The 23,453-nt window shown below is 40.7% G+C and overlaps 1 protein-coding gene across 5 annotated transcripts in view; it reads right to left on the bottom strand.

The window, feature by feature from the left end:
* SRGAP1 (SLIT-ROBO Rho GTPase activating protein 1) overlaps window positions 1-23,453 on the bottom strand; it is a 182,765-nt gene that overhangs the window by 40,820 nt on the left and 118,492 nt on the right. For all 5 annotated transcript variants that reach the window (XM_075856867.1, XM_075856864.1, XM_075856863.1 and 2 more), the window contains exons 6-10: window positions 23,296-23,424; window positions 12,450-12,671; window positions 7,803-7,904; window positions 1,112-1,309; window positions 922-1,012 (exon numbers count right to left, since the gene is read on the bottom strand). In XM_075856867.1, the coding sequence (XP_075712982.1) occupies window positions 922-1,012; window positions 1,112-1,309; window positions 7,803-7,904; window positions 12,450-12,671; window positions 23,296-23,424 (742 nt within the window). The remainder of the gene's footprint in view (window positions 1-921; window positions 1,013-1,111; window positions 1,310-7,802; window positions 7,905-12,449; window positions 12,672-23,295; window positions 23,425-23,453) is intronic.

The raw sequence follows: 23,453 nt of genomic DNA, 5'->3' as shown, positions 1-23,453 counted from the left end.
CCAGCGCTGGATCATCTCTTTCTCCACATTGTTGTCCTACACCGCGGGCCGTCGCGGGGATCCGACTGACGCTACCAGGAGACGCAGACCGGTGAGCTGGAGGTTCTCTCCCTGTTTCCATGTTTTCACCTATCTTGTGGTTAGGGGATGACATTTAGTCTTGGGGCAACCGCTTTAACAACAACGTGATTAATAACATTGATTGAAAGAGGATGCACATGTTATAGGGCCATCCTCCCATTCAAATAGGTTGTATACATGACAGATGTCATACTCCCAACTACACCATAAACATGCGCATTTGTAAGTTGGAAAGCCCATGCCTCACTCTTCTGGCAGCGGTTTATCTCCAGGGGGAACAAGGGATTAGGCAGATTGAAATCTAGACTACCCATTCCTTTTTCGGTTCGGCAAAAACGGATACACCGTGCACGCTAGTACGGAGTCTGAGGAGGCGGTGCAAGAAACAGGGCTTCTTTCTTTGCTGTTTTGTTTCTAACTCTTTTTTTACCACCCCCAGACCCTGCACTATGAATGACATGGTATCCGTTTTGCCCAAAGTAATCAAATGTGTATTACCAGCGTTAGGGAGATGAAAGTTACATGGTAATCCAAGTCTGTGTTGGTAATGGTACTAAAAAGAAACTAAACAGAAATTAAAGTAGTAAAGGGTTGTACAGGAAAACATGGCTGCTTTCTTCCACAAACATCACCACACTTGTCCATGGGTTGTGTCTATTTTGCAACTCTGCTCCATTAAAGTAAATGGGACTCAGCTGCAATACCACACAACCTGTATAAAGGTGTGGCACAGATTTTTGGGAGTAAGCAATCATGTTTTCCTAATCCTGGACAATCCCCATTAAGACATGAAACATAATACACAATGTGACTACCTTGAGACCACAGGAACTGCCTTACCTTTGCCTTCCCCAAGAGTCCTCTGAAGCAGGTCATGTTTAGCCTGTAGTTTCATGATGAGATTGCTTCCTTCTAGATGTTCCCTGAATTTCTACACAGAAAACATTTTTTTTATTTTATACATATACATTTTGCATGCAGATACGGATTAGAAAACAATGGAAAACAAAATGACAAAGTACAATTTTACCATAAAGTAGAACTGTTCTGTCTCTTGTTGGTTTGCTCTTCGCTTTGCAATACTGGGTTTACTTAAGTAGGTCTCAGATACTGTGGATTTTACCGATTCCGTGGAGCGGCTGTGTTGAAAGCATTCTGAAACATCATAGTCTTCAATTGTGACCATATCTTGGATGGTCTGGAGGGTGGCTTCTGTGGTTTTCTTCACCTATAAAACAAAAATTACTGCTACAGCACACTGGATATATAGAAAACAGAAACATGCTAGCAATGAAAAACAGTGAATTATATATAAGCAAACATGTCAAATCAACTTAAGTATATCGCAATGGAATAATTATCTCTGTAATTAATTACCTATTTATGTGGCTGTAATGATCGTTCTCATTGTATACATTCTAAACTAGATGCACCACCATAGATATGATAGGTTTTTAGCAAATTAAAAACGTATCGGTGTGTGCATGCTTAGAAACGTGCAATACACTCAGACTTTAAAATAACAGTAAGCCATAATTAGAAGTCTATATTGACTATATATATATACACACACACACACACACACACACACACACACACACACACACACACACACACACACGTGTGTGTATAGATTATATATATATATATATATAAATATATATATATAAATATATATATATATATATATATATATATATATATATATCATAACCAGAAACTAATGTTGACTCTGTTCTTCACAAACTACAGTGATTAAGATCATTACTGCCAAACAATAGTATTAGGTTAGGGTCTTCATTTCCTAGATCGACTTAAACAAAAAATATCAAACGAACCCACCCACCTACAAGAATACCAAGAAGCCATTATTACATAAATTACAGAACACCAATATTTTCATTGTTTTCTGCAACGGAGTCAGAATGTGTAACATATAACTAGCATATTGGCAGTTCTCTACGGAGAATAAAATATAGACTGTCAAGCCTATACCCCAATTCCGCCTAGTCTGAACAATTTATTTCCTTCAACAGTAGCTGAGATAATGAGCATTATGGGTGGAAGTAAAGCCACACACATATTCTATAGAGAGCTTACAATATGGTTGGCTTTGAGAAGAAATGTATTGCATGATTTAGGCTCTGTTCACCAGTGAGTCATAGGCTTCTTTAGGAGCCTCCATCACAGATTTTTTTGCTGGACCAAGTAGTGCAGCATGCAGTCGTATTGTGTCCAGCAAAACTACGGACACCGTAATGGAATCCCGTCATGTCAGATGCCATTGGCATCCAACTATCTATGAGGGAACAGAATAACAGAAAAACCAGCGCAAATGAGCGCAGAGCCTTTTATGTTACATGTTTAGATTGGATGAAAAAAAACAAAACAAAACAAGCTCTTCAAATTAACCCCTTAAGGACGCAGCCTAGTTTTGGCCTTAAGGCTCAGAGCCCATTTTTCAAATCTGACATATTTCACTTTATGTGGTAATAACGTCGGAATGCTTAAACCTACCCAAGCGATTCTGAGATTGTTTTCTCGTGACACATTGGGCTTCATGTTCGTGGTAAAATTTGGTCGATATATTCAGTGTTTATTGGTGAAAAATTGCAAAATGTTGAGAAAATTTTGAAAAAAATTGCATTTTTCAGAATTTAAATGCATCTGCTTGTAAAACAGACGGTGATACCACCCAAAATAGTTACTAGTTCACATTTCCCATATGTCTACTTTAGATTGGCATCGTTTTTTGAACATTCTTTTATTTTTCTTGGACGTTACAAGGCTTAGAACATAAACAGCAATTTCTCATATTTTTAAGAAAATTTCAAAAGCCTTTTTTTTAAGGTACCTCTTGAGTTCTGAAGTGGCTTTGTGGGGCCTATGTATTAGAAACCCTGATAAAACACCCCATTTTAAAAACTAGACCCCTCAAAGTATTCAAAACAGCAGTTAGAAAGTTTTTTAACCCTTCAGGCATTTCACAGGAATTAAAGCAAAGTGGAGGTGAAATTTGCAAATTTCATTTTTCTTGCTGAATTTCAATTTTATTCATTTTTTTTTCTGTAACACAGAAGGTTTTACCAGAGAAACACTACTAAATATGTATTGTCCAGATTCTGCAGTTTTTAGAAATGTCCCACATGTGGCCCTACTGTGCTCGTGGACTAAAACACAAGCCCTAGAAGCAAAGAAGCACCTAGTGCATTTTGAGTCCTCTTTTTTATTAGAATATATTTTAGGCAGCATGCCAGGTTTGAAGAGGTGTCAAAACCGTAGGAATCCCCTAATAGTGACCCCATTTTGGAAACTACACCCCTCAAGGAATTCATTTAGGGTTGTTGTTACCATTTTGACTGCACAGTTTTTTCACAGCACGTATTTGAATTGGGCTCTGAAATGAAAAAAATGTCATTTTTTCCAATAAAATGTAATTTGTGATCAAAATTTCTTATTTTCACAGGGAACAAAATACCCCATTTTGTTGCCCAATTTGTCCTTAGTGTGGCAATACCCCATTTGTGGTGATAAACTGCCGTTTGGGCCCATGGGAGGGCTCAGAAGGAAAGGAGCGCTATATGTTTGTTGGAGTCCAGATTTTGTTGGATTAGTTTTCGGGTGCCATGTCGCATTTGCAGAGCCTCAGAGGTATCAAAGCAATGGAAACCCACCAAAAGTGACCCCATTTTGGAAACTACACCCCTCAAGAAATTCATTTATGGTTGTTGTTAGCATTTTGACCACACAGTTTTTTCACAGCACCTATTTCAATTGGGCTGTGACATTAAAAAAATGACATTTTTTCCAATAAGATCTAATTTTTTACCAAAATTTCTTATTTTCACAGGGAACAAAATACTCAATTTTGTTGCCCAATTTCTCCTGAGTGCATCAATACCCCATTTGTGGCAATAAACTGCCGTTTGGGCCCATGGGAGGCCTCAGAAGGGAAGGAGCGCTGTGTGTTCTTTGGAGTACAGATTTTGCTGGTTTGGTTTTCGGGTGCCATGTCGCATTTGCAGAGCCCCAGAGGTATCAAAGCAATGGAAACCCACCAGAAGTGACCCCATTTTGGAAACTACACCCCTCAAGGAATTCATTTATGGGTAATGTGACCATTTAGACTCCATAGTTTCTTCACAGAACTTATTTGAATTGGGCTGGGAATTAAAAAAAAATATATTTTTTCCAATAATATGTCATTTTAGCTAAAAAATTCTTATTTTCACAAGAAATAAAATACTCCATTTTGTTGCCCAATTTGTCCTGAGTGCGGCAATACCCCATTTGTGGTGATAAACTGCCGTTTGGGCCCATGGGAGGGCTCAGAAGGAAAGGAGCACTGTGTGTTCTTTGGAGTACAGATTTTGCTGGATTGGTTTTCGGGTGCCATGTTGCATTTGCAGAGCCCCAGAGGTATCAAAGCAATAGAAACCCACCACAAATGACCCCATTTTGGAAACTACACCCCTCAAGGAATTCATTTATGGGTGTTGTGACCATTTTGACCCCATAGTTTTTTCACAGAACTTATTTGAATTGGGCTGGGAATGAAAACAAAATTATTTTTTTCAAATAATATGTAGTTTTGGCTGAAAATTTCTTATTTTCACAAGAAACAAAATACCCCATTCTGTTGCGCAATTTGTTCTGAGTGCCGCAATACCTCATTTGTTGTGATAAACTGCCGTTTGGGCCCATGGGAGGGCTCAGAAGGAAAGGACCACCATTTGGCCTACTGGGGATTTTCTAGTGCGAAGTCATGTATGCAGAAGCCCCTGAGGTACCAGTACAGTTGAAACCCGCAAGAAGTGACCCCGTTTTAAAAACTACACCCTTAAGGCATTCATCTAGAGGTGTAGTGAGCATTTTGACCGGAGACCTACACCCCATAAACTGTAATGTGGGTTCTCCCGGGTATGGCAATACCCTACATGTAGCTGTTATCAGCTGCCTGGACACACAGCAGGGCCCAGAGGGGAAAGACGAGGGGGGATAAGCTGTGTGGAGTGCATCAGGGTAAGTAAAATTGGGGTAAATTATAAACCAAGGGATGTATGATAAATTTTAAAACACTTTCATACAGAGCTCTGGTTATTCGGGACACGTGTCACATTGATATATTGTGTCATCCATTATCGCCCTCTTATAGCAGACTTTGCACCTCTTTTGACTTTTTCCCTTCTTGCCAGTTTGGGGAACTTCTCCTGGAAAGTGTTGCCCTGGTACGATGCGTGTGGGCTCGCTTCCAGAAGTACTGGGTGCCCCCCCTTCTTGGTCCCTAAAGATTAGGTTCTTGATAATCACCTCTTGAAATTCCAGGAAAGTTCCCGTCTGGCCTGCACATCGACGTAGCATGTACGCATTGTACAATGCCATCTGTATGATGTGCCCGGCCAGCTTCTTATACCACACCGCATGGCGCTGTAGGGCTTCAGGGCTTGATCTTACAAGTCCACACCTCCCATGTACCTATTGTAGTCCAGGATGCAGTCTGGTTTGGGGGTGGCCTTTCCTTCATATATCCTAAACCTGTAGGTATACCCTGATACCCTCTCGCACAGCTTATACATCTTCACGCCATACCTTGCCCTCTTACCCGGCAGGTACTCGCGGAATTGAACCCTCCCTTTAAAATGTACCAGGGACTCATCAATAGAAATACACTTCTCTGGGGTGTATGCTTGGGAAAACCGGGCACTGGAACGGTCTAATAGGGGTCTCCGTTTATACAAACGGTCAAAACTGGGGTCATCTCGGGGTGGGCACGGCTTATTATCAGTATAATGTAAGAAGCGAAGTATTGCCTCATTTATTTATTTTTTTAGGTTCCAGTTCAGTTCTGAAGTTGCTTTGAGGGGCCCATATATTAGAAACCCCTATCAAATACCCCATTTTAGAAACTAAACCCCTCAAAGTATTCACAACAGCATTTAGAAAGTTTATGAACCCTTTAGGTGTTTCACAAAAATTTAGAGCAAAGTAGAGGTGAAATTTCCTTTTTTTTTTGTCAGAAAATCCTCTTTATACCATTTTTTTTATAACACAAAAGGATTTATCAGTGAAACGCAACTCAATACGTATTGCCCAGATTCTGCAGTTTTGAGAAATATCCCACATGTGGCCCTAGTGCGGTAATGGACTGAAGCCCCGGCCTCCGAAGCAAAGGAGCACCTAGTGGATTTTGAGCCCTCCTTTTTATTAGGCACCATGTCCGGTTTGAAGAGGTCTTGTGGTGGCAAAACATTGGGAACCCCCCAAAAGTGACCCCAATTTGGAAACTAGACCCCTTGAGGAAACCATTGTAGTTTTCTTGGGGTGCATGCGGCTTTTTGATCAGTTTTTATTCTATTTTTAGGTGGCGTGGTGACTAATAAACAGCAATTCTACTATTGTTTTTTTATTCTATTTTTTTTACAGCGTTCACCGTGCGCTATAAATGACATATTCACTTTATTCTGCGGGGCGATACGATTACGGCGATACCAGATGTTTATAGTTTTTTTTTATGTCTTATGGCGTTTGCACAATAAAATACGTTTTGTAAACAATCATTCACTTTTTGTGTTACCTTATTCTAAGAGCCAGAACTTTTTTATTTTTCCATCAATAAAGCCGTGCGAGGACTTATTTTTTGCGTAACGAACTGTATTTTCCATCAGTACCATTTTTAGGTACATGCGACTTTTTGATCTCTTTTTATTTTTGTAGTTCAGGCCGTTACGGACGCGGCGATACCAATTATGTATAGTTTATTTGTTTGTTTATATATTTTTATTAATAATAAAGGACTGATAAGGGAAAAAGGGGGATTTTTACTTTTATTACTTTTAAATCTTTTATTTTTACACATCTTTTTTTAACTTTTTTTTTACTGTATTACTTTGTCCCACTAGGGGACATGAGGGCAGGAGGCCCTGATCGCTATTCTAATATACTGCACTACATGCGTAGTGCAGTGTATTAGAACTGTCAGCTACTCACTGACAGCAAGCATAGTGGGTCCTGACGTTGTCAGGACCCACTAGGCTTCCATCTATGGCATAGCCGGACGCCATTGTTTGGTGTCCGGTTGCCATAGTCACCATCGCCGGCCGCTTTTGCGTAGCAGGCCGGCGATGGCAGCTTGTCCCCTAAAAAGCCGCGATCTCTATAGAACGCGGCTTTTAAGGGGTTAATCAGCGGGGACACAGCGATCGGTCCCCGCTGTAGGAGCTGTGACAGCTGCTGAACAAGACAGCAGCGGTCACAGCTCCTGTATGTGTCGGGAGGACGGCCGAAACGGCCGTTACTCCCGAGACGTACTATTACGGCATGGAGCGCGAACGATACAGCTGCCATGACGTAATAGTACGTCAAGGAGCGGGAAGGGGTTAAATTAAGAAAAATGGATGGAAATGGAAAGTGTGTTGGAGGGAAATAAATAAATCAAAGTTAACCTTGGTTAATCCAGAGGAAGGCAGAAACATTGAACTTAGGCTCTGTTCACGTGTGCGTCATGGTTTCCTTTTATAAACCTTTCTTCTGGTCAAATCTGACAACATCTGCGAAGGAGGCTCCAACAAACTGAGCCTGACTGTTTTATATATTTAGATAACCATCTATATAATTTTGCTTCAAGAAAACAGGGGCAGTCAGTAGTCTGGTGAATGATCTACTGTGCAGTAATATTTGCTGCCCGGCTTTATATACTAGATCATATTAAAACATGGCATTACCTCTTCATTTTCAATTTTCAGGGTAGCCAGTCGAGACTGAAGCTGCTGGTACCGGAGTATAAGTTCACTCTGTAACGGCTGCTGAGCACTGACTTGGCAAACCTTCATTCAAAAGAAAGGAAAAAAAAGTAAGCTTTCGAGTCCAACTTCAGCACTGGTGACTTTACATAATCGCAAAAACATGAACCAGAGCACTTTAATGTAGTAGTTCATCTAATCTATTATATGTTTTTCCTCATCATCCAGCGTAAGGCCTCATGCACACGACCGTAACCAATCGCGGGTCGTGCACATGGCCGCGGCCTTTATTTTCAATGAGCCCGGACCGCTACGGTCGTGTGCATGAGGCCTTAGCCAGATACAGCTGGAAAATATTTCTCTTGCTTCCCTTGGTAATTTTAAACTTCTATAATATCCCACAATGCAGCGCTGTGTTTAATGCATTGATACTGTATACAGTTGCAAGAAAAAGTAAGTGAACCCTTTGGAATTAAATGAATTTCTGTATTGATTACTAATAAAATGTGGTCAGATTGTTATCCAAGTTACAATTATAAACAAACACAATGTAACTAAACTAATAACACACAAATAGTTGTACAATTTAGTTCTTTTATTGAATACTTTGAGTAAACATACATAGTGTAGGGAGAAAAAGTAAGCGAACCTCTGTGTTAATGACTTCTCCAATTGTTAATTTGCAAAAGGTGTTTCAAGTAAGAAGATGAGATTGGAAGTGTGGGTTTCACAGGTGCTTTGCTCATTAAATAAAAGCCCACAAAACCCGGTTACTGACAAACCTGTTCTCAAGAAAGATTGGTGTCTGAACCATGTCTCAAGGCAAACTAAATTTAGAAGCCCTCAGAAGACGTTTTATAAACAGATATGAAGCCGGAATGGCTACAATAGTTGGTTCTGGTGTCGCATCAGTCACACCTTAACAGTGGTCATCTGATGCTGGAAGATCAGGAGAACAGGAGCAGGACGACGAACATCCATATCAATGGTATTCCTGAGGCAACAGCAGCTGACATCTTACCTCATGTTACGCACCAAATTTTTGCATTCCCCAACGGCACTGAAGAATCTGACAAAGACATCATCCAAGGGGCTCCAGGCCTCAACGACCGAAACCGGCCCCATTGGAACCGCCTAGGGACATTATTTGCAGGCTGTTGAGTTACCTAGACACGCCAGATATCGTAAAAGCCGTTAGGGACACGCCAGAGATTATATATGAAGGCACCAAGATTGCCGTATATCAAGACCTCTCAGCCAGCACTCTGGCTAAAAGACAATGATGAAAAGAATACCCTTTCGATGGCTATTTCCTTTCAGAATTGCTATATCCAAGGATGAACTTCATTTGGTCATACACTCACCGGATGACCTCCTTAAAGTGTGGGAAAAACTAGAGATCGCTCTGATTAATCTCCCTTCCTGGCTCCCAGTTCAGAAGGAGACTGAATTTCCAACTCTTTCTCCACACTCTGCTTGGCAGACATCCTCTAAGACGAAATCTCCTAAGACCAGAAAGAATACGGCGACGGCTGCTATCACCTGAAACCTTCTTTGGACTAAAGGTCACCTGTCCCATGTCAGACGTCTCTGCACGTTCCTACCTGCGGATGCGTGAGTGACTTTAGTTATGTACCACCATGAAGTTGGGAGTTACCCCTCAGGTCTCTAGGTCTTTTCCATTTTGAGTGCCTTAATACTGATAATCGGTCTTATAAATCGGTCGTTATACCAATTCCACTGCCGCCTTGTGGATGACCTCTTACTTTTTATCACCAACCAAAATGTTGCATTCCCATACATCTTAAAGTGTGTGTCCAAATTCCTCAAAAACATTTAAGATTAATTATGATAAATCTTAAGCTCTTAGTATCTCTGTACCCCCAGGATCAGCTCAGAACAATCATAGCAGGCTTGCCCTTCAAATGGCCTTCTCGGGCGATAAAATATTTAGGGATTATGATCCCTACTGACCCCAAATTACGCTACCAACTCAATTATGCAACTTTAGATAAGAAAATTAAGAACTACTTATTGAAGCTCAATATCCTTTTTGGATTGTGGATAGGCAGGAAAAATCTGCTCTCAACGTTTCTTCCCAAGATTTTATATGTTCTTCAGACACTCCCACTGGATGTACCTAGGGTCTTCTTCACTAAGTTCAAGTCTCTATTTAACCAGTTCTTATGGAATGGGAAACACTCGAGTTTGGCCTATACAATATTGATCCAGAAGACGAGACCGGATGATTTTGGTTTGCTGGACCTGTATACATACTACAGGGCTATTCAACTTTCTAGGTGGTCTCAGCTTGCAGATATCAACTTAATCTTACCGTACGTTGATATTGAGAGATGCTTGATGGGGAAACACCCTTGGTTATTTCTATGGATCAATGTCCCACTGGGTGCTAGATTTAGTCTTCCGAGCGATCTGACTAAACGCCTCCTAAAGATTTGTTATAAGATGAAGGCCTTGAATTTAGAGAGATATTCTGTCTCCCCTAGCTCCCTTGAGTGTTTTGCCATCTTACTTAGACAATTCCTTACTAGATATACTAACATATTGGCTAAGACTTTCTCCGTTGAGGGTATTTAGGCTTCTAGGACCCAGCCAGACTCCCAACTTATCTACTCTATGTGAAGACATTGGTGTGTTACCACCCTCAAACCTTCAAACGTTTGATTTAATAACTACATGTCAGAAATTTCAGAACAATTGTTGCCAAGCTAGAGGTGACCCCACATGCCTGGAGAATTATTTCCTATTAACATCCCCACCAGAGCAAATTCTATCCAGAATATATTCTGATTTGTTGTTGCACCAAAATGATGACCGCCCAGGGTTTATTTTAGATTGGGAGAGAGAATTACATTCTTGTTTCACAGCCTCTGAAATAACCTTTATGACCCATTGTCATGGCTTTTCCAGATGTGTGCATGTTCAGGAAAACTCATAAGACTCTGGTTAGATGGTATGGAACCCCTGAATAGGATTGATTTGATCCCTTGTGATACCTGTTGGGAGATGTAACATGGAAACAGGCAGTTTATCAGATATTTGGTGGACTGTTCTCTCATTAGACCCTTCTGGAATGCAATTGAACCGCTTATATGAATACAATATGCTCTACTACTTATACATTGAATTGGGCCTACTATGGCGCCCTCAACCAAACTTTACACCATTAAATGAACATTTACCTACTCTCATTTCTGCCATGAAATTACGAATACCTATAAAATGGAGAGATATTTCTCCCCCGACTGCTGATATGTGGCTTTCTAAAATGCACCAACTGTGCCACATGGAGGAATTGGCAACATGGGAACATAACTCTAGATCTTCCTACTTGTCCATCTGGGGGCCATGGTTGGACTATGTTCGCAGAATCGCAACTCCACCTTCTAGTTTATTGACCACATCCCCCTTGATGCGAACCACTATTCCCCATTTCTGGGCGATTCTCCTCTTAATCCCCAGATACTTCTACCTCTTTCATTTTATTTCCTAAGGTCATATGAGCATACCTACACCTCGATCGTTTTTTTTAACCTCTTCTCTCAATTAGATGGGAGCTTTACCGTTCCCGGTTCCTTTAACCAACTCCCCATTGCCTTTGTAACTTATTATGACTACTCTGGCCTTAACTGGTCTTTTTTAGGATAAAGCTATTACCACTTTTATTGGCTGTCCTTACCTTGTTGCCATTTTTTAGATCTTTTTTTATATGTATTTTATATGTATTTCATAGCACCTTTGTATGCGGAATCGGACTTGGATCGCTTCTTATTTCTTTTTATGATACACGTTCAGATGACTTTATAATCTGTATGGGAGGACTCTAATCCACAGCCTTTTTCTGGCCTGTGAGTCACCTGTTGTATGAATACTTACCTTTATATTACGCTTTTGGAAATGGTCTTCAATGTCCTGTATTTGTTATATGCTTTTTCATATTTCAATTAAAAAAAAGAGAATTTACAAGAGTAAATCAATGCAGAAAGCCAGGTAATTCCAAAGGGTTCACTTACAGTTGCAAGAAAAAGTATGTAAGAAAGTCAGTGTAATTACCTGTAAGGCCCTTTTCACACTGCAATATTCATTTGCTGTATGTGCCAGGAAATCTCCCGATGCATACGCCAAACGAATCAATAGGCCTAACCCAACAGAGGTTAAAAGAGTGTTATTTTGGCCTCCGACGAACCAGTATATGTATTTTTCTGAGGTATTGAATAGTGCAGTTTGCTGCGCTATTACATACAGGTGCATCCAGAAGTAAAAAAAAAATAAAACATACTGCGCAATGTTAGCCGGTATACATTATAATTATTATTTTTTTTTTTTTAACATGGAAGCCTAAGAGCGACAGATGCCATTTCATACCCATACGGTGGCAACCATCGGAGGTACCCACTGGGAAAGTCTCCCGACGTATACCTCCAATGGACACTGCAAATGCAGTGTGTAAAGGACCTAACAGGTGTCTTTTTTTTTTTTTAGAAGCAACAATAAAACAGAATGCAGCTTGTATGTTAAATAATGTATGTATGCACCCAAACTTTAAAGCTTGTATCCAATTATAATGCAATCCGAGAGAAGACATTGTTTTTTTGTTCCTGGTCTTACCTCATCACCGAGGTGAGGCTGAAACTCAAATTTCATTGGTGGGCAGAACGAAGTTGGATACATCTCCATAAATCTTTGCTTGTCATTCCTGGGCTCAAGGTTATCAACCGCATTCTCTATAATGTCTAAGCCTTCATGCCGTGAAGTTTCCAAGTTGTATTCAGCAGAGAGATAGGTTCTCATGGCTCGGTTTAAATTTGCATGGTACCCCAGATCACAGCACTGCAAAACACAAAACCTTGACATCAGTATGACCAAATGTCATAACTATTAAACCTATCATACTGGTGATCCATTGAATAATATCCATTACACAAACAAGCACATCACCATTCAAATAGTGACAACTAAAACATGTAGAACTACAGCCAAAGCGGTATGGTTTCAAAACAATTTATTGGGGAAAAAAAATGTTTTACACAGGGGAGGCAGGTGACAAGACTTGGCACCTTGTCTCAATTTATATTTCACACATGGTACAGTGTTATTTCACATTCTCAAGACTGCCAGCTGTTAGAAACATTTCATTTAACGCTGCCAAATTGGCTGATGAGCAGTCAGCACACTTAAAAGTATAGCATTTCCAAAAATAATTCATCATATTCAGTGGGGAGAAAGTTGTTATACGAGTCAAGCAGAATGTACAGTTAAGAACAGTGAATCAATCCACAAGGCACAATATCCGATAATTTATCATGTTTTTGAACAAGCAGCTTTATGTTTGTTCACAATGTCAAATAGGAATGGATTTTACAGTACTAGACAAACGTGGCTGCTTCCTTTCATAAACCGCACCCCGCCTGACTACAGGTTGCATGTGGTATTGCAGCTTAGCCCCATTCACTTTAATGGAGCCACACAGCAATACCAGACGCAACCCATTAACTGGTGTTGTTGTGCAGTTTCTGGAAGAAAGCACAACCTAAACAAGCTCCTCAAAGCACAACATGTACATATATGAAAACCTACAATAGTATCCCAAAAATAGAAGGATAGCACACCTGAGTAATAGTACAAATAAAATTTAATAGAAAAATAGTCAAAGTACATAATATCACCAGTACAGTTAAAAGATGGGAGAGCAAGATACGACATAGAAAATAGGTGCATACACAAAACCCAGTACAGAATACAGATAATATAGCCATATCTTGCTCTTGCTGTACCGGTGATTTTATGTACTTTGCTTTCTTCCAGAGAAAAATAGTCAGCCATGTTTTCTAATTCCAAACACCCCCTTTAAAATTCCAAGATGTGTTGAAAATATTTACAGTAATACGTTCGTATAGAAAGGTTTTAAGATTCTAGTACTTGTGTGCTTTTTAGGAAAAGAGGAGGGAAGGGGCCTTCAGATTGCAGTGATGACTAAATTAATTTTAAATATATTTTCCTGCTTGCAAAAAGGGACAGGATCAAAACCTCCAAAAAGTTAAAGGCAATGCCTATCAGCAAGCTAAATAAACCACTGTTAAAGAAGTCATGGAATATATTAACAACTGCAGCATGAACAGATATGAGCCATTGTTTCATCAATATGAAATTGTACAGAAGGTGTGCCACGGCTATATTTCAGGGGACAATCCAAAGGAAGAGGCAACACTCCAGTACTATAGAAAAATCCCAAAGTGTATTCACCCAACATACAGGTAACGTTTCACCTTCCCATTGAAGGCTTGACAATGCCTTCAATGGGAAAGTGAAACATTGCCTGTATGTTGGGTGAATACATTTTGGGATTTTTCTATAGTACTGGAGTGCTGCCTCTTCCTTTGGATTGTGGTCGGATGCTTGCTTGAGGTTTTTTGTCAAGATTCCTCCGAGGATAGCACCCACCATTTTTTGGTTTATACTACTGTGCAGCTCCTATATTTCCTTTGTTCTCTATATTTCAGGGGATGTATGCAGCCGTAATAAGTCTATTTTCTGTATGCCCATCATTTCCTACAGAGCCATAAAGAGATTTTCTTTTCTGTCTGATTCTTTACAAATCAGACAGAAAAAAAAAACTAATTGTCATTTTCCATGTGATATTCTATATGTACAGAAGTATTCTTTACCAGAAACATTGTTCCTAAGGAATATTCAGTAACTGCACAATCAAAAGCAAAGAAACAAATGGCGGCATATATTTGTGGCATATGAGATTTGTACAACTTTTTTTCCCCAGTAACTGGTTCACACTTAATAGCAAATGTGATTTCAATTTTCAATGTTTACATTGGATAGACCAATGTGTACAGTCATACAATCTATATGTATTTTGATGATCTTAGGCTTGTGTGCAGCTGCTCAGTCATGGAAATCCATTTCATGTAGCACCTAATGCACAGTTCTTGTGCGGATGTCATTTCCAGAGGCAGTTTGAAACTCTAGTGAGTGCAAGAGGATAGGTAATTTTTACAAGTTCAGAACTCGGCGACCCCATTCTGAGAGTCTGTGTGGTCTGCCACATCATGGCGGAGTTGTTGTTACTCCTAGATACCTCGACGTCACGATAATAGCACTTACAATTGCCTGGGCCAGATCTAGCAGATCAAAAATTTCATAAACAGATTTGTGGCAAAGGTGGCATTCAATGACTGCCACTTTTAAAGTCACTGAGCTCTTTAATATGACATATACTACTATCCATGTTTGTCTATAGAGATTTTGTATACCTGTTTGCAATGGGTGTGGCTGAAACACCTGAACTCGATAATAAGGTGTCCACATACTTTTGGCCATAGTATAGGACTCAGTAAATGGAAACATTCTTGTTTATGTCTAGTTGTCAACCAATACAGAATTAATCCCTTAAGGACACCGCCTGTTTTCGCCTTATGGACCAGGCCATTTTTTTCAAAACTGACGTGTCACTTTATGTGGTAATAACTCCGGAATGCTTTTACCTATCCAAGCGATTCAGAGACTGTTTTCTCATGACACATTGTACTTTAAGTTAGTGGTAAAATTTGGTCGATATATTCAGTGTTTATTTGTAAAAAACATCAAAATTTAGAGAAAATTTGTAAAAATTAGCATTTTTCTAAATTTAAATGTATCTGCTTGTAACACCGATAGTTATACCACACAAAATAGTTACTAGTTCACATACCACATATGTCTACTCTATGTTGGCATTGTTTTTTGAACATTCTTTTCTCTTTCAAGGACGTTACGAGGCTTAGAACTTTAGCAGCAATTCCGCACAATTTCAATAAAATTTCAAAAGGCTATTTTTTTTTAGGGACAAGTTCAGATCTAAAGTGACTTTGAGGGCCTTATATATTAGAAACCCCCCATAAATCACCACATTTTAAAAACCTAACCCCGCAAAGTATTAAAAACAGCTTTTAGAAAGTTTCTTAACCCTTTAGGTGCTTCACAGGAATTACAGCAAAGTGGAGGTGAAATTTACAAATTTCATTTTTTTTTGCAGAGAATTCGTTTTAATCCATTTTTTCTGTAACACACAAGGTTTTAACAGAGAAACGTTACTCAATATTTATTGCCCAGGTTCTGCAGTTTTTAGAAATATCTCAAATGTGGCCCTAAAGTGGTAATGGACTGAAACACAAGCCTCAGAAGCAAAGGAGCTCTTAGTGGATTTAGGGGCCTCCTTTTTATTAGAATATATTTTAGGCACCGTGTCCGGTTTGAAGAGGTCTTGTGGTGCCAAAACAGTAGAATCCCCAGAAAAGTGACCCCATTTAGGAAGCTACACCCCTCAAAGAAATTATCCAAAGGTATAGTTAGCATTTTGACCCCAATACCCTATATGTGGTCATAAACGGCTGTTTGGACACACGGCAGGGTTCAGAAGGGAAAGAGCGCCATTTGACTTTTGGAGCTCAAATTTAGCTGGAATGGTTTGCGCAGGCCATTTGCAAATCCCCTGAGGGGACAAAACAGTGGAAACCCCCCAAAAGTTAACCCATTCAGGAAACTACACTCCTCAAGGAACTTATCTAAGGGTATAGAAATATTCGGCACACAAGGTGATGATTTTAGCATATCGGTTTTATTTTATCAAAAGTTAATGCCGGAGGTTTAGGTCATATATTAGACCTTCATCAGGCACTTGTACCTCCTGGTGTCTGGTTCATCCAGTTGTTGGCGCTGCGTATTTTAGTAGCGGTTTACCGCTTCGTTTTGGCGCCAAATGTAGGTTTAGCTAATTTTTTTTCATTACCACGAGAACTAATGCAGAAAAAACACCACAACATTTGTAGAGCAGTTTCTCCTGATTAAAACAATACCCCACGTGTGGTCATAAACTTTTGGAACTCAAATTTAGCTGGAATGGTTTGCGGAGGCCATGTCGCATTTGCAAAGCCCCTGAGGGGACAAAACAGTAGAAACCCCCCAAAAGTGAACCCATTCAGGAAACTACACTCATCAAGGAACTTATCTAAGAGTATAGTTAGCATTTTGACCCCACAGGTTTTTTGCAGAAATTAATGGAAATAGGCCGTGAAAATCTAAATTTTTTTCAATAAAATGTAGGTTTAGCTAATTTTTTAACATTTCCACGAGAACTAAAGCAGAAATAGCACCGCAACATTTGTAGAGCAGTTTCTCCTGAGTAAAACAATACCCCATATGTGGTCATAAACGGCTGTTTGGACACATGGCAGGGCTCGGAAGGGAAGAAGTGCTATTTGGCATTCAGATTTTGCTGGATTGGTTTGTGGAGGCCATGTCGCATTTGCAAAGCCCCTGAGGGACCAAAACAGTGGGAACACCACAAAAGTTTTTGTCTGAATTTATTTGAATTAGGCCATATTTACGGATATTTCAATGTATAATGTGGGGGCATGTGTATGTTGTGAAGACCAAATCAGAGTATAATAAAAGGGTACATGAATAATAAAATTAATAATTCATAGATGTGTTGCAAGCCTTGAAGCAAACCTTGAAGCAAACCTTTATGCACAGGCCAGGTTTTTCGGGGCAGGTGTCGCACTGATAAGTGGTGTCCCTTCTTATGCCCCTTTTGCTACACACTCTGCACCTTTTTTGGGATCTTCCCATCTTTGCAGTTTGGGGAACGATGCCGGCAAAGTGTTGCCCTGGTACAATACAAGCACCTTGATAATCTCCTCCTGAAAATTAAGGAATGACCCTGTCCTGCCTACACATTTGGATAGCACATAAGCGTTATACATTGCCATCTGTACCACGTGCACGGCCACCTTTTTGTACCAGAACCTTGTTTTTCTCATGGCACTATAGGACTTTAGCACTTGATCTGAGAGATCAACCCCTCCCATGTACTTGTTACAGCCCACGATGCAATCTGGCTTGTGGGTCACAGTTGTGGTACCTCGTACAGGGACAAGGACGCTGCCGTTCCCATGTATTGTGGTTGAGAAGGACATCCCTCTTGTCCTTATACTTGACAAACAACACGTCCTCGCTGCATAATGCACTGCTCTCACCCCTTCTGACACGTTGGCCAAGCAGTGTTTTAGGGAGGCCGCTTTGGTTTTTACGCACTGTGCCGCATGCTGCAGTATTTCTGGTGGGGAGGCATTTAAATAGTGGGATGCTGGTGTAGAAGTTATCCGCGTAAAGTTGATAACCCTGGTCCAGCAGTGGGTGCACCAAATCCCACACTATTTTCCCACTAACTCCCAGGACAGGGGGGGGCATTCTGGGGGTTCAATCCTGGAGTCCTTCCCTTCATAAACCCGAAACTTGTAGGTGTACTCTGAGCTACTCTCGCACAGTTTGTACATTTTTATCCCATACCTTGCCCTCTTACTGGGCAGGTATTGACAGAATTTTACCCTACCCTTAAAATGTACAAGGGACTCGTCTATTACAATGTCCTTTTGGGGAGTATACGCTTCTTGAAATTTGGTGCAGAAATTATTAATTACTGGCCTGATTTTGAATAGGCGGTCAAATGTGGGGTCATCACGGGGCGGGCACTGTGCATTATTATTATAATGCAAAAATGTAAGAATAGCTTCAAAGTGAGTCCGGGGCATTGCCATGCGGTAAATTGGGGTGTTGTACAAAACATCTGTACTCCAGTATTGCCAGATCTGTGGCTTCTTTACTAGCCCCATATGCAGCACAAGGCCCCAAAATTTGAGCATCTCCGCTGCATCTACATGGGTCCACTTGAAGGGTCTAGAATATGACAACGTGGGGTTCTGGGCAATAAATTGCTGGGCATATAAATCGGTCTGGGCCACCATCAAATTCACTAAATCCTCACTGAAGAAAACCTTTAAAAAAAAAATCTATTTCTGTGAGGCCTTCAGTCTCAAAATGAGTTCCTGAGCTGCCTATGAATTCTGGGATCTGAGGATCATAATTCTCAGGGGGTGGGTTCCACACGGGATCACTTATCTGGGGGGTTGCCTCAGCTGATGTCCTGGGTCGCCTTTGCGTGAGTTCCTCATCACTGGATGATGATGAGGACGACGACAAGATATATGGGGCGAATTCCTCTTCTCCCTTGCTGGCGGAATCAGTGTCAGATGCCAGGATGGCGTATGCCTCCTCTGCTTATCCCTTTGGGATGATTGGGACATTTTTATTAGGGTGGTGTGTAGTGCTTTAACACGTGTAAGGCCTGATTTACACGAGCGTGTGCGTTTTGCGCACGCAAAAAACGCGGCGTTTTGCATGCGCAAAAGGCACTTAACAGCTGCGTGTGTCATCAGTGTATGATGCGCGGCTGCGAGATTTTCTCGCAGCCACCATCATTATGACACTCCGTTTGGATGTTTGTAAACAGAAAAGCACGTGGTGCTTTCCTGTTTACATTCAGAGTTTGACAGCTGTTGCGCGAATCACGCAGTTCGCACGGAAGTGCTTCCGTGCGGCATGCGGTTTTCACGCACCCATTGACTTCAATGGGTGCGTGATGCGCGAACAGCGCAGAAAGAAAGGACATGTCGTGAGTTTTACGCAACGCACTCGCGCTGCCCAAAATTCACGCACTGTCTGCACTGCCCCATAGACTAATATAGGCGTGTACGACACGCGTGAAATGCACGCGCGTATATTACGCTCGTGTAAATGATGCCTAACACTGACTTTATTTTAACCCATGGGTCTGTGTGTGTTGTGCTTTTACACGTGTATTTCAAAATTGGTGAATAAAAAAAAGAAAAAAAAAGAGACGAAAGAAGATAAAAGTCTAGAAAAAAAATGGAAGTATAAAAAATTTACTGAACAAACTTCAGTAACAAAAAATTATGGCAATATAAAACTAAAGAATTTCCTGACTACCTGACACTTAGGCCATGTTCACACGGAGTATTTTGGAGGAGGAATATCTGCCTCAAAATTCCGTTTGGAACTTTGAGGCAGATTTTCCTCTCCCTGCACGCCGATTTTCGCGCCGTTTTTCGCCCGCGGCCATTGAGCGCCGCGGGCATAAAACACCGTGAAATACGCTTTCTCTGCCTCCCATTGAAGTCAATGGGAGGTCAGAGGCGTAAACGCCCGAAGATAGGGCATGTCGCTTCTTTTTCCCGCGAGGCAGTTTTACTGCTTGCGGGAAAAAGACGCCGACGCCTCCCATTGAAATCAATGGGAGGCGTTTTCGCCGAGTTTTGCAACGCAGTTTCCGCGTCAAAAAACTCGGCAAAATACTCCGTGTGAACATAGCCTAACTAAAATTTAGTGACGTTCAATCTGCAAAAAAAAATAAAAAATGTAGTATAAAAACGACTGCAGTAAATTTAGCCTAAAACTATAAAACTACACTATGTAACATTTAGTGAACGAACTTCAGTAAAAAAACAATGTCCGTTACCAACTGACGCTAAATCTGTAACGCTATATATTAGCGCTAAAAAAACCTGCAGTATAAAAAGTATACGCCAGTAAATTTAGACAAACTATAAAGCTACAGTAACCACTGACACTAAATGTAGCACTATATTTTAGAAAAAAAACTGTAGTATAAGAAATATACTACAGTAAATTGACATTAACTTTAGAAAATTTTGTACAGCTAAAACTACCTAAAATGTTATGTAATTTTTTTTATTATAAAACGGACGCTAACCTATATGTCCGCTACCCTAACGCCCTACCTATGCAGGTACTAACTACCCCTAAACTACCGCTACCCTAACGTCCTACCTATGCAGGTACTAGCTACACCTAAACTACCGCTACCCTAACACCCTACCTATGCAGGTACTAGATACACCTAACTATATTTTATTTAACTTTATTTAAAACTTTTTTACAGTTTTATATATAAAAAAGGCCCAAAAAAACCTGCGTCAACAAAATTACCACTGAGGCGGATTATAGACTCACTCAGTGGCCGCAGGGCGCACACAAAAATATGGTGCAGTAAAAATAGGCCAAAAAATAAGCCTGTGCCAAAAAATTAGAACAGATGCCGATCAGCGCTCAAGGGCTGCAGGGCACACACACAGAGATGGTGCTTTCAGAAAAAGAAAAAATCAAAACCTACGTTTAAAAAAAATGACCACAGATGCTGATCAGTGATGTCGGTCACTGATCAGCACTCAGTGGCCGCAGGCTGCACACACGGAGATGGTGCAAAACAGTAAAAATTGCTGATCAGCGGCCGCAGGACGTACACAGAGGAGTGGGGGGGGGGCTGGAACAGGGACTGGGAAATTCAGGAATCACTAGTGCTGCTGCTATAAAGAAAAAAATAAATAAATAATCAGCTGCAGCACCGTTGATGATGATGATGATGATCAAAGTCAGTGATCACACAGCAAGATGCAGAAGATGACGATCGCAGCACAGAAGGCCTCAGCAACGGTAACTATTCGGTTCACAGACTCACACACCAGCTTTGCTCACCGTTCCAAACCGGAATGAGGTGGGTAGAGCTGGTGCAGGGTGTTTGAAACGCCCGCCATGGCTATGATTGGTCGGTCTATGCAAACCGACCAATAGTAGCAATGGAGGGGGGGGGTGGCACCATCACAAGTACATGGCAGGGATTGGTGCCGTCCCAGACCGCACCAATCCCCACCGTATCACTGTGCCCTGTGGCACAGTGACAGGTTATAGACGCAACAAGCCGCGATTGGACTGTCTGAACTGACCGACCAATCACAGCGATCGCCGATGCAGGGGGGGGGGGGGAGCGCCACCCCCCCTGGGCCACGTGTGAAGATGGCCTGCTGTCAGGGACAGCAGCCATCTTTACTCTGTCACCGTGTCTTTAGACACAGTGACCACTTAACGCTCCAACGTACCCATACGTTAGATTGCGTTAAGTACCTAACGACAACGACGTACCCATACGTTGGATTGCGTTAAGTACCTAACGACAACGACGTACCCATACGTTGGATGTCGTTAAGGGGTTAATATTTGTTACAGCTTTGAGTCTACTACAACTGTATCCAGTCTGGGCAACTGGTGATCTAAACAGACTACTCCAGACTGACACATTTCACCTGCAACATGAAACATTATAACAAAATATGAAGTCAAAAGATTTGTGCTGCTGATATCGGAGTTTAAAAAGGATTGCTTAGGCTGCATGCAACTGTAAAAAACTCTCAGCTGTGAGACATATTAGGTCGATACTGGTTTTTAGCCTTTGGATGTAAACAAGAATGTTCCTATTAACGGATCTTAAAAATGATAAATTAAATCACAAAGTATATTGAAATGTTGCAGAATTTTTGACTTTGTATAAAGATGGAAAACCCCTTTTATATACTAGTCATTGTAGTAACCTGAAACATATTTATGTGGTGAGGTTTAGCGGGTAGGTGCATTACCACAAGCTTTACACAATTGTGAATTTCGACATATATTATCACAGTCTAGTCTATACAAAGGAAACCATTTTTGTGGTGTGAAATAAGTGGTTTACCACGTTACATTTAGAAAACTAAAAAAAAAAACACGAAATACATCTCTTAGGGTATGTGCACACGCTAGCTGTCATTTACGTCTGAAAAGACACTGTTTTCAGAAGAAAACAGCTGCCTCGTTTCACACGTAAAAGCTCCTCCACGTATTTTGCGAGGCTTCTCGGACAGCCGTAAATTTTGAGCTGTGCTTCATTGACTTCAATGAAGAACGGCTCAAATTACGTCTGAAAGAAGTGTCCTGCTCTTCTTTTGACGAGGCTGTATTTTTACGCGTCGTCGTTTGACAGCTGTCAAATGACGAAGCGTAAATGACAGGTCGTCTGCACAGTACGTCGGCAAACCCATTCAAATGAATGGGCAGATGTTTGCCGACGTATTGTAGCCCTATTTTCAGACATAAAACGAGGCATAATACGCCTCGTTTACGTCTGAAAATAGGTCGTGTGAACCCAGCCTTATAGACAGAGCTTGGTGTTGCATGGGTATTTTCTTTACAATTGAATTTGAACAGTGTTTTCTGACAGTAATCTGCACAAGGGCAGTTACTGTATTTGGTCTGTCCTTGTGGAACAGGATTCCTATAGCACACAGTTTCATAGTTGGGAACTGGGTGCTGTCAGATTCCAAAATGGCTTTAAAAATGAGTGTTTTTTTTGTCAGTGATCTCAAAACCTAATATGTCAAGTCTCCAATGCTACCATATCAGAGAGGAGGAAGCGCCGAGCTTGGGGGATATAACATAATATATTCATGTAAAAATCTGTTTGAATGCTGCCAGGACTGGTTGTCGTTAAGTATGGCTACTATTCTTTAGTTCTGATCTTGTTGAAGCATCTTTTAGTAAAATGAGTATCCTGCTCAAGGCATGAAAAGGATCTAAGATGTGTAGAAAACCATTCCTGCACACTCCTTCACATTACTCTTATCCACATCATAAGGAATATTCAACTAAACCAATCACTCAAGAATGACCTCGCTCATGACAAAATACATTTAGATGTAATAAATGAGTTACTTACATCAAGTAAATCTGAAAGGTCGTGGATGTAATATTTGAATACAGAAGCATTTGTTGCCTCTAGTGTTAATAAATATTCGTTCCGTGCCTTTATGGATTTCAGCTTGTTCTCAGAGTATTTGGCTTGGCGCTAGAGACAGAAATAGAAGTCATTAAAAC

Source organism: Rhinoderma darwinii, chromosome 3 (genome assembly GCF_050947455.1).
Source record: "Rhinoderma darwinii isolate aRhiDar2 chromosome 3, aRhiDar2.hap1, whole genome shotgun sequence".
NCBI lineage: Eukaryota > Metazoa > Chordata > Amphibia > Anura > Rhinodermatidae > Rhinoderma > Rhinoderma darwinii.
Note: the sequence above shows the minus strand (reverse complement) of the source record. Positions and strands in the feature narration are given on the sequence as shown.